Source organism: Ursus maritimus, unplaced genomic scaffold (genome assembly GCF_017311325.1).
Source record: "Ursus maritimus isolate PB19 unplaced genomic scaffold, ASM1731132v1 scaffold_6, whole genome shotgun sequence".
NCBI classification, from domain to species: Eukaryota; Metazoa; Chordata; class Mammalia; order Carnivora; family Ursidae; genus Ursus; species Ursus maritimus.
The window spans coordinates 48,481,578-48,493,662 of NW_024426774.1; the positions used below are offsets into that span (position 1 = coordinate 48,481,578).

A 12,085-nucleotide genomic window follows, 5' to 3' on the forward strand; every position below is an offset into this window, starting at 1 on the left:
GATGAGATCATGGAAATGAACTCGCTGAAACCATCTCGTGTTCTCATTGCTCAGAGACTTGGACGGCTAGGAACCTGTGCATACAGCAGGTGCTCAATAAAACGGGTCACCAGTGTACAGTCAACAGAAGAGATTACAGGGCGTGTGCCATGTGAGTAGGCAGTAAGGATTGTGGGCGTTCCACGGAATGGAGGTGGGGCTGCCATCATTTTAGGGTGGCTTTTAGGGTTTTCTCTTTTCCACCCAGGCAGCTTAGATGAGAAGAGGGCTTTCTCATGCCCAAGCTGTCCTGGAGGGGCTGTCTGAGGGGAAGGACGCTGTTCACTTCTTTTCCTGCTTTATGTTTCATCCCTAGTGGGTTTTGAACCAAAGTTGTACTCTGTCTGCTGTGGCTACATTTCACATCTTGGAAATTGCAGAGAGTAAGCAAGATGTCATGAGTTTGGGACTGGTTGGCCACCACCTCCAAATACTCTCTTCTTTGTCTCCTGCACCAGTGCGTGCGCGTGCGCGCGCGCGCGCACACACACACACACGCGCGCGCGCGCACAGCGCAGGACTAGAGACGTTCCAGCTGTCCCCGGCTTCCCCTGACCTGGTGGGGGCTTGGGTGCAGACGCTGACATTCCGTGTGAGCTCAGCCAGTGCCCAGAGATCCCACAGAGATGCTAAATGCAGCACCTCCTGTCATACCCAGGGAAGCCTGTAAGGGTGGCTGCGTCGGGTCGCAGAATGAGCTGGTGGCGCTGCCTGAAGGCAGGTGCTCATCCCCTGGACCGCGTGCCTTTAGCTTTGCCTTTCCTGCAGCGGTGGTGGTGGTGCGGTGCTGCTGTGGCAGTGATGTGAGGGGTTCTCAGAGGGCAGAGATCAATGCCTTTCAGGGCAGAATACCCCCATATCCTCTCCAGTGGTTTTGTTGGGTCTCCTGGGAACCAAGGGCCTGGCAGCCCCGGAGGTGTGAGGGATGCAGAGTGTTCCTGCCGCCACTAGAGGGCGAGTCACTAACACACAGGCCAGGTGTCCACTTCCCAAGGCCATGCTGGGGGCCCTTCTGGGCCCTAAACCCTGGGCTGGGGGCACCCAGGTCTGGCAGGAGTTTGCCTCTGGGGGTGAGGAGGGGGAGATTCAGAGCCAGGACTGTAACTCAAGCCCAGCTGGCCCCAAATCCAGTCTCCCAACCTCTCCTTCTTTACCTCCGGTTCCCCTTCGCTTTCTGTCAGTCTCTGTGGAAGACAAGGGTTTCTCAACGTTTCGGACTAGATAATTCTTTGTGGTGGGGGCTGTGCATTGTAGGGCGTTGAGCAGCACCTCTGGTCTCTCCACACGAGATGACAGTAGCCACCCCCACCCCAGGTTGTGATCATCAGAAATGTCTCCAAACCCTGCCAGATATCGCACGAGTTCGCCCCTGGTTGTGTGAGGCAGGTGAGCGACGCTGCTGTGAGGGCAGGAGGGTTCCGGTGCAGAAGAGGTCTGCCCACGGTTACCACCGCGGCTGAGTGTCGTGTGCAAACACGAGAGCTACTCAAAGATGGCATATGTGCTGTAAATACATTTTAAAACCGTATTTGGTCTCCTGCTTTTCTTCTGCAAAGACTGCGGAGTGTCTTGGTCTTCCCCTCTGTTTATCCCACCTCCCCACTGTATTGAAACGGGAGACTGAGGCTCCGAGACCCTCCGGGTCTCAAGCCACCCCTCACCTGCAGCACCCCGTCCCCCAGCTGCAAGCACCCTCGCCGCCTGCTCTCCAGCCTTGGCTCAGGCACCAGGAGCATCTGTGGTCCTCCTCCCACTCCACCTGCCCACTAGGCCCTGCAGCCCTGCAGCTCCCCAAACCCTAGTGCCCCCCCACTGGAGGGAGTGGGGAAGCAGCAGGTGTTGATGCTAATCAGCGTTCACAGCCCAGAACTGCAGTCGCTCCCAGGCTCACACACTCCCCAAAATTAAACACTCATTATACAAAATTAATTGACATTAATTAGCAAAAATTAAAACTTTAAACACAGCAAGGCGCTTTTGGGGGAGGAGTGAAGCAGGCGGCCTCCACATTTGTCACCCCCCACTCCCCACCCGCCCACCACCCTCAAGTCCCCCCACTTTTATCCTGGAGCAGGGTTGGAGGAGGTCAGGCAAGGTCAGGCACTGCACCTGCCCTGCCCCGGCCCCGGTCCCAGCCCCCTCGAGTTCCAGTTGAGAGGAGCAGAGGGAGACTCCTGGGGCTAGTCACCAGCTGATGGGTGGCCCCCCAAACTCTGGCATCCAGTGTTTAACTAAGGAGCCAGGAAGCCTCCCTTCAGCCCAGATCTGTCATGCTCTCGTAGCCAAGGCAGGGAACCCAACCATCTGAAGCGAGACTGTAGTAGGTCAGCCTTTGGCTCTGCCTGACCACGCCCCCTGACCCCCATCCCCGAACCTTCCCATCTCCTGGGTACCCAACAGATTAGCTCCGTCCCACTTTGCTGTGTGACCTCAGATAAGTCGCCCCCCTCCCCTGAGCCTCACTTTTCCATCCATATGATGAGGGGGCGGTGCTGGGGGAGCACTGAGGTTCCTGCCTGCTCTGGCACCTGCTGTCAGAGAAGCAAATCTCTGGGAACTTGATTCGCTCTGAGGAGCAAAGGGCTGAATGCGGGGAGCTGCCGTCTCGAGAAAATACCCGGAAAGGCAGCCCGAGGGACTGAGGTGCTGATGGTGGAACATGGGGCACTGGCGGGCGTCTTCAAGCCAGGGAGCGTTCACTTTGCCTGCCTGCCAGGCCCACCCCGGGGAAAGGCAAGCAGCTCCCTTGATAACCAGTCGCTCTCGAGCTCCTAAACCCTGTCCCCTTCCTCCCTCACACGGGCTATTTTCCGCCTTTGCTCACCAGGTTCTCAAGGGCCCCCGAATCCCTCAGCAGGCTGGTGGGCAGATGGGCAACAGAACCATACCTTCACCCACCGCGTCTGAACGCTGACTCGACACCTACTCAGGACTGTTGCTGCTGGGGGCAGGGAGGCTTGGGTGCAGCCCTGTGGCCGTCTCCGCCAGCTAGAATGGCATCCTCCCCTCTCACTCCTGCCCCCCTCTCCCCTCTCTCTCTCCAGCCAGTGCCAACATCTGCAACGTGGTCCTGATGAGGTACGGGGAGCTGGAGGAAGGCATCGATGTCCTGGATGGTGATGGCAACCTCGTGGGCTCCTCCAAGATTGCAGCCAGACACGTGGGTCATCCGGGGGCTCAGGGGGCCAGTGGGGAGGCCAGCGACTGGGAGAGGGCTTCATTCCTCAGGGGTTCTGTGCACAGCGCCTTTGCTTTTGTCCTCTGGATCTGCCCTCCTTGCCCCACCCTGCCTCCCATCTGCATGAGCCGTGGGCCTCCAGGTCTGGTCCCAGCACAGTCCCTCCTTCTTTCCATCCGTCATTGCCACCGCAAGATATCCCACCTCTTGTCCCAGTCCCTCAGGACCTGGCTTCTCTGATCTGTTAATTGGAAAGGGCAGAGGAGACCCCCAGAGCTTTCTTTCCCCCACTCCGGGACCTTGGGCCCTGCTCCCTGGGCCGTCATGGTCTCGGGCCACAAGAGGAAGGTGGGAGCCGGTGGCTCACTGTTCTGTGCTAATAGGTGCTTATGCAGGTGCCACCTCACCAGGGACCGTGTGTGGCTGAGGTGGGAGTCTGGGGAAGAACAGCTTGCTGCAAGAGGGCCCTCTATCATCTCTCACTTCACCAGCCTCACCCACTCCAGCAACTAATTTTTTTAGAAAATTCTAGTCCGTTTGTATATCTCTCCATGCTTTCCCAGCCTTCGTCCAAGTGGTGATGAGTGGCTTGTCTTGCTCTGGATTCTGAGCACTGGCGGGGCGGCGGGGGGGGGGTGGGGTCAGGCGTGAGTAGCTGAGTATTCCCCTCTGCTCCAGCCGCTGTCCCTCATCAGCTGCCACGATGGGCCCCAAGCCTCACGTCTGTCAGCAAGGCCTTCTCCATAATCCCCTGATGTGGGAAGACCCTTCTCTTGTCCCAGTGCTCCCCTCCCCACTGGTCTCCGAGAAAGTGAGTGCCCCTCAAAGGCTTGTGAGGGGCCCCGGGCTTGGGGGTGCCTGGGCCCGCACAGCCTCCTCTGCTTCCTGTGCTGGCTCTGGACACCCCGATCATTCCCACACCTGTTCGGGAGACTGGAGGGACCTTCTCCCAGGGCTTCCAGAGGCTGCTCATGAAGGACCCAGGTTCCGGGAAGAAATTTTCAGGCCTGAACCTATCCATCATTAAAGGGGATTTGGCCTCGATTTCCTACCTGACCCCAACCTCTCATCCAACCCTAGTGTTGCCCCGGATGTGCTGAGAAGGAGGCCAACCATGGTAACTCTCCTCATGGTGCGAACAGCAGGGAACCCCCAGGCTCTTCTGCAGCCCTGGGCCTCCCTCACCGTGGCTGGGTCAGCCTCTTGCTGTCTAGGGGAAGGCTCCCAGGGCCTGGGAGCTATGAGCTGTTCCTCGAGCCTTCTCTGAGGGCCAGGAGCCCATGGACTTGAAGGAACTCCCCACAGGGACCATCAGGGTGCAGAACAGCCTCTGAGCTATGCCTTGACCATGCCCCCACTCCCCAGGAATCCCGGGGGAACTCCCAGAGCAAGGACCCAGGCAACCCCATATGGAGACACAGCACTCAGCCGAAGCATTTCCTGCTTACAAAGCCGACCTCTTGTCACTAAGAAAGACTCTCATCCAGAGCCAGGAGATGCAGGATCTTCCAAGTCGTTGTCTTTAAGGGGTGTCAAAAAGAGAAAAAAAAAAAAATCCCAGAATCTCTGTCCTCCTTCAGCACCAAGAGCCTCACGCGGCTCAGCAGGCCCCAGCTGTTTGCTCCGGTCCTCCCAGCGCCTGCCTTGTTTTTTAGAGCATCTCGAGTCCTCCATATGCTTCCTCCCCAGCCCCTGTGCCCGCCACCAGGCACCTCCCTGGGCACAGGCCCCTTCATGGGGCCGCTTCTGTGTTGCCACCCCTCCCCCACACGTGGCAGGTGACAGGGATCTGCTCTTTTCAAATCTGTGTGGTGGGAAGATGGGGGTGGCTTTTTTCTGGTGTTTGGAATAAGGCTTCGTGCGCAATTCCATGAATTATTCCATCCCGCCAGATGTGCTTAGCAGCGGTGCACACACCTAGAGGCTCCAGAGAGGTGGCTGTCCCCCACCCCAGGAGCTCTGCTCACCACAGCCTCCGCTTGCCCCTCAGGCCCTGCTCGAGACGGCGCTGACGCGAGTGGTCCTCCCCATGCCCATCCTGGTGCTCCCCCCGATCGTCATGTCCATGCTGGAGAAGTGAGTTGGGGCAGCCAGGAGAGTGGGGCCACCATTGGGGAGGAGGGTGAGAGGGAAGGGGGACCCGTCGGCCCTGGGCAGGGCACAGGGGAGCAGCTGGCAGCCTGCCCTACCCCTGTTTGCTCAGACACTCCCAGACAGTGCTTCTGGAACTGTGCCGAGAGTGTTCCCGGACTTGTACTGTGCAGGATCCTGTGCGAGGGGCTAGGAGGGATACCCGGATGGACAGCGCTGGCCCTGCCCTGAGGGCTGACCATGCCGGGGTGTGTGTGTGTGTGTGTGTGTGTGTGTGTGTGTGTGTGCGCGTGTGCTCTATTAGCACACAGTGTGGGACCCGTTGTGAAGAGAAAGTCTGAGGATTATGGTAGGAAGGCTAGATTTGGGGTCAGGGCCACCCTATTCAGGCAGTCAACCATGAGACAACTCACTACCTCAGTGAACCTCAGTTTCTCGTTTATAACATACAAGTAGTACTAACCTCCCTGCCTTCCTCCGAAGCATGTTCTGAGGACGTGTATTTGTCATGACTGTAAAGATAGAGGGGAACACGATAGTAAGAACAGTGATAGAGTGATCCTAGTAATTAATGAGCGTGAGGTTGAATCTTGCAGCCAGAAATGCTGATGGAAGGGCAGGCGAGGGGCCGAAGGGAGTGACCAGAGCTGACCTTCACACAGGTTTGGGCAGGCTCTGAGGGTGAGGGTAAGTCTGGCAGGATGGCAAGGGGCAGGGAAGGATTGTAGGTGGGGACAGCAAGATGAATTCAAGCCTGGAGGTGCAGAGCCCGGCTCGCACAGGCAGAAGGGAGGCGGTGAGCACTCCCTGCTCTCCTGGTGGCCCGGCCTGGGACAGGGCACCTCGAGGCATAAGGACAAGGTCGGGGTGCTCTACCTGGGGCTCGGAAGCGGGACTTTCCTATATCCACAGTACGAGTTATAATGACAGCCAACATTTATTAAGCTCTCGCTCCCTGCCAGTCCTCTCTCAGCCAGGTCTCTGCCCAAATGCCAGCTCCTCCAAGAGTCCCTCCCTGACCACCCCATTGAGACAACAGCACCATGACTCCCTCTTCCCTCATTGCCTAGTTTGTATTCGTAGCACTTAGCAACATCGGGATTCTTGACCTAGTTGTCTGTTATCCGTCTGGTGGCCTAGAGTGCCATCTCCGGGGAGGCAAGTGCCTTCTTTTTAGCTATTGCCCTACACGGCATCCAGCATCTAGCACAATTCCTGGCACATAGTAGATGCTTAGTGTTTGTCGGACGAATGATCTCATTTAACCATCACAACAGTGCGGCGAGGCACGTATAATAGTCCCATTTCACAGATGAGGAAAGCAAGGCACAAAGAGGTTATATCATCTGCCTATTGTTATCCAATAGGAAACGACAGCGCCAGGAGTGACCTGGGAGTGCAGCGGCAAAGCTGGGCTCTTCCTACCGTGCGGCTGCCTCAGGGCTTCAGATCACATCACGTGATCAGCATGTCTTTGTGTCTCGCCCTGCGTGGAGCCAAAAGAGGAGCAGATTTCGGGTCCTGGTCTCAGGCAACCTGTATTTTGATAAGAGAGATGGGCATGACCCATACACAAGTCAGCTGCAGGTGGGACTGGGCAGTATGTAAATGGGCCCAAGGTGGCCTTGAGGGGCGGGAGCACTGTGGGCCCGTCAGCAGGGATGGCTGGCCCATTGGAGAAGGGCTGCTGCTGACTCTGAGAGCAGGGGAGGATTTCTGTGGAAGGCCGGCTTTCTGGGCAGCGTGTGGGTCCATTGTGTGGGGAATTGAGGAGTCTAGGCAGACAGAAGCAAAGTGTGCTCGCAGGAGCCAGCTGATGTGGAGCCCGGAGCCCAGTCGAGGAGATGATCCCTTCCTCGCCAGGGAAGAGGGGGAGTCGTGGGAGGGACCCGGGCAGCGGTGGGGTGTGTTGAGTACCAGGATCCAAGAAAACCAGTCTCGTATGGGAGATCCTGGGAGAGGATTTGCTTTGGTGCCCCCGGCCCTTGTGTCCATAGCTGCCTGGTGAACCGAGGCTTTCCCCGAACACCAGTGACCGCGAGTACACAAGAGGAGACCACCAGGCAAACGAGGAAGCTAGGGCTTCTGTCTTCAAGGCTACTGAATCCTGGGCCTGGAGTTTTCCGGGGAAAATGTCTGTGATGCCTTTCCAGTTGGCATGTGAGTTGGGTTTGCTGAAAGTGGGGTGGAGTGATGATTAGTTTGGGGACTGAAATAGCTTGGGGACGTTGGGTGGGATCGTTCTAGTTCTGTACCGCCCGGCCTGGGATCTGCCCAGAGTCCAGGCTGCCATGGATCCGGCTCAGTTCAGAGTCTGAAGAAGGTCCTCAGGGGGGCGGAGACGGGTTGGCCATTTGGTTCTGGCCGCCCTGTATTTGGTCAGTCCTTTTCTGACATGCCTGAGAGGGTCTCTGAGGAAGAGGAGGAGCCGAGCTCAGGATCCCTGAGCAATGTCAAGACCCAGTCTGTGCCCTCGAAGACTTCTAACCTCACATCGGTCCACACATGACTGTGTGATGGGAGGGGCAGGGCCATGCAGCAGTGCCAGCGAGACTCCTGGGAGGAACGTGAAACCTGGGTTCCCGCTCCAGCACTTGTAGGCCGGGCTAGTCGAGGAGACTCCCTTGGCCTCAGTTTCCCCCCGGGGAACGGTGCCATGGCCCTCTTCACTGCCTCCTTTGCCAGGGCTTTGCATTTCATGCCCTCCAGGAGTCTTTGCCGGGGCTCCGCCGAGCACCCTATAGCCTTCCACGCAGGGGTGCTGGTGGCAGGGCCTCTGCCGAGATGGCTGATGGGGGAGGCCGCTCCTACCCTCTGGGAGCCCAGCCTGGTGAGAGAGTCAGGACAGCCAGGGGAAAAAGACAAAAGAACACTTACAAAGCAGCCTACTTGCAAATTAATGGAGTGCAAACTAAGATTGCTCCAAGTGCTGAGGGAATGCGGCCGTGGGGAGACAAGCTGTTGTGTGGTGCAGCGGCCGCCTTGCTCTGCCTCTGGTCTCCGCTCCTCCTCACCGAGACAGGTCCCTGGGGTTCCTGCCAGCAGAGGGAGGTGGGACGGAGCCCAGCATGGCCAGGTGTCCCTGTCTCCAAGACCGAAAGGGAAAGTCTCCAGTCGGAGACAGAGGGGCCTCTACCCCCAGCCCAGAGCCCTGGGGGAGCACGGAGGGTGCACCCCCCTCCAGCACATGCGCTGCACCCTCCGTTGGGCTGAGGGCTCCCACCCCAGCTTTACCCTCCTGAGGAGGAAGCAGGTGTTCCTCCCGGGCCTGGGAGATCCACTCCCCATAATGCGGCCAACTCAGGCAAGTGCAGCGGCTCTCTCCCCCCAGCCCTGCAGGCCTCGCCCTGGAGTTCGCCTTCCAGCCAGGTGCGGTCTCAGCAGGGTAGGGGTTCAGGCCATATCCTCCACCGTGGTTCTTGAGGCCGCTTCCCAGCCTCCCGCATTCCCTGGGCTCCGGGTCTTTCCTTTCTCCAGGCATTCGCACACACGCACATCTCTCCATCTGCATATTTCAACTCCCCCAGCTGCCTTTCCGATCCCTCCCTGCCATTTCCCTCTCCTCCTCCCCTCCCCCGTCCTGCTGTGTTCACTCTCCCTGCTCAGGGCTGGGACTTCAGGGGTTCCTGTTTGGCTGAAGTCTCGGGGCTGCCTGCTTCCTGAGTCCGGAGCACAGGCCTGGGGCTTCCTGGACCCCTTTTCCAGTGCAGATTTCAGCCAGCCACCCCTGAGAGAGGAGCCAGGGTCACAGCCCCATGTGAAAGGAGGCTGTCCAGGGTCCCGGCCAGGAGTGCCTGAGGATTGAGCCCATGGCCTGCTCCCACCTGCCAGGAAGGGAGCTTCACTCTTTCTCCCTGTCACCCTCTTTACCCCTGGTGACCGTCCAGTCTATGCTGCCAGGGACTTCACACCCTCCTATCCCTTTCCCCCTGCTCTGATTCCCCAGCAGGCACTGAGGTTCCAGTCACTGCCACAACTAGGCAGGAGGGTAGCCCCACCCTCCACAGCCTCTTCAGGGCAGGGGGGCGCCTACGTAAGTCTGGAGAGTGAGCAGGGGTACCCCACCTCCTTGTGCTGCTGGAGAAGTTGATCCCAGTTGGAAAGGTCTCAGAGCCCATTTCGGGTGTCTGTGACTCCCAGGGAAGCCAGGAGGCCTTGAGGCTGAGTCAGTGGGGGGTGTGAGGCTCACCTGGAGGAGGGGGAGAGGATGGGGGCGCTGGACTAGGCTGAGGGGAAGGTCAGCTGGGTTAGAGCTTGATCTAGGCACCTTTGCCCTGCTACTCTTAACCCTGTGGAACTGCCCTCTCCAGTAGCTCATTGCAGGCTCAATTCAACAGCTGGGCAGGTGGCAGGGTCTGGGCCAGCGGGAAGGGCCAGAGGACAGCGTCACCAGGGTCCTCCCTCCTTCTGGCACTAGCAAGAGCACAAACAGCAACAATAACCCACGATTACTGAGCACTTTCTGTGTCCGGGCCTTTTATTTGCATAGAATTTATAAGTCATTGGAGCGTTATTGGTACCTTAGCCGGAACCTCCTAGGCCAGAGTTTCTCAGAAGTGTGGTCCAGGGATCACCTGTTTTAGACTCATGGAAGGTTGTTTGAAATGCAGATTCCCAGTCATAGTACCAACCGAATAGGGGTCTCACTGGGGTCAGGGCCCTTGGGGGTCTGCATTGTGAATTAGATGCCTAGACACCAAAGTTTGAGAACTATGGCTCTCAATTTTGCTTTTGTCTGCTCAGGGCCAGGTCCTCTTGGGATTCTTGTCCCAGGAGGTGAAGGTGGGGTGGGGTTTGCCTGCCCCCACACTGAGGCCCTGCCCCCAAGAGGGCCCCTCACCTGCCTGTGGCCACAGCCAGCCCTGTTCCAGCAGGAGAGGGGCCAGAGCCTGTCTATATCCTCTTCATACCAGGAGCCAGTCCCAGTCAGGAGGCCGACACAGTTATTGGGGTCAGATTTAGTGCCCACCCAACATCTCCTGGCGAGTAGTCCAGTCACCCAGCCTGCTGGCACAGCTACCCCAGCCTCCCCAAGTAGAATGCTTGGCGGTCTCCGTCCACGGGCCTGCTGAATTATACAAAACGTAAAGCTCTGATGGGCCATGCGGGTAAGGTGTATTTGCCAGCGGGCGTGGCCCTGCTCTGTCTGGAGAGCCTGTTTTATCATGGTGTTGAGGGGTCCAGGGCCTGGAGGGAGGCTTTTCATATACTTCTCCCACCCAGGAATCCTGTCATGGGGGGTGGGTGCCAGCTGGGACACTCTGGGCAGGACACTGGCAAAGGGTTCTGAGGGCAGGAGCTGGGAGCCGCGCGGAGCGATAGCACTCACAGGGAGTCAAGAGTCCAGGCAGCAGCCCCACCTGCCTCCTGCAGATGTGGCTGTGACCTTGGGCAAGTCATTGCCCTTCTCTGTGGCTCTTGGATCAAAGCGGACCAGGTGGTCAGTGGGGTGTGTTCTGTTCCCATACTCAGCTGCGTGTATGCATGTGTGCATATGTGTGTGTGCCCGTGTGCGTATATGTACGTGTGTGCGTGCGTGTGGGTGCCCTTTGTCTCCTCCCCTGGGCCTGGCTTCTACTCTGGTTTGTTCAGTATTTTCTTATGTGCTGCCTTTGAGGACCATCTTTCTCGGCTGTGTCTCCCCCAAGGGGCGGGGGCTGACAGCCTCCTCTCTTGTCTCTCCGATGTGTGGCCTTCTTTGCACAGGGCTGGACACAGGGTGAAATGGGTGCCCTCCAAGTACTCATTCATGATGTGCAGTTGAGAGTTCAAGCAGCAGTGTCCCCCAGAGCAGGGCCTGGGGAAACGGTGCCAATTGGGGAAGGCCCCAAAGACAGAATTCCACCACAACTATTTAGCTACGGGCTGGCACTGGCCCAGGACCACTGGGCTGCCTGGGCCCTGGGACTCTGAGTGGGACCCCGCATGGTGGCTAGCAGCCCGCTCAGCCTGTCTTCTGGTCTCATGGAGCTCCTTCCTCTCTCCCCCACAGGACGGCTCTCCTGCAGGCACGCCCCCGGCTCCTCCTTCCCGTGCAAAGCCTTGTGTGCCTGGCGGCCTTCGGCCTGGCCCTGCCGCTGGCCATCAGCCTCTTCCCGCAGATGTCAGAGGTCAGTGTGGGGAGGGTCAGTGTGGGGAGGGCAGGGCAGGGAGGGGTGCGGTTTGGCTGTTCATTAACAAACACTTATTCAGGGCTAGCTCCTTAGCCCGGAGCTAGGCACTGGGGTCAGAACCACGAATGAGACAGGTTCAGGCTCTGACCTCTCCTGAGCTGAGGACCGAGCAGTGACCATGTTAATTAAACTGGGACTAGCAAATGAAAGGTGAGGACAAGGACGGGACGAGTCCAGCGGGATGCGGGAGGAGACAGTAGAGGGCCCCAGACCCAGCCTAGAGGGAAGTGGCATTTCATGGGGCCTGGAGGATGAGCTGGGGTTGGCCAGGTGCCTGGGGGAAGAGGGGACACGTCGGGGTCACCTAGCATAAAGGTTCTCAGGGGAGGCAGCACACAGCATGTTCCAAGAGCTGAGGAAAATCCATGTCACAAGCAGAGAGTGAGCAGAGTGACGAGGGCCAGGCGAGGGGGCCCAGGGCAGGTGGAACTGGGCACTGGGAAGCCAAAGTGGAGAGGGTAGGTGTCCTCGGAACGGCGAGGCAATGGAGGACTGCAGATTCCTGACTGTGAGCCTGGCTGGAGCTCTGGAGGAGAAGGAGCCATCAGGAGGCGGTGGCAGGTGTCCAGCAAGAGATGGTGGCGACTTGGACCAGGCTGCTGGC

General features: G+C 58.5%; 1 protein-coding gene across 1 annotated transcript in view; it reads left to right on the forward strand.

The window, feature by feature from the left end:
- Positions 1-12,085, forward strand: part of SFXN5 (sideroflexin 5) — a 114,993-nt gene that overhangs the window by 87,841 nt on the left and 15,067 nt on the right. The window contains exons 11-13 of the mRNA XM_008700487.2: positions 3,084-3,199; positions 5,208-5,293; positions 11,301-11,418. Coding sequence (XP_008698709.2) covers positions 3,084-3,199; positions 5,208-5,293; positions 11,301-11,418 — 320 coding nt within the window. The remainder of the gene's footprint in view (positions 1-3,083; positions 3,200-5,207; positions 5,294-11,300; positions 11,419-12,085) is intronic.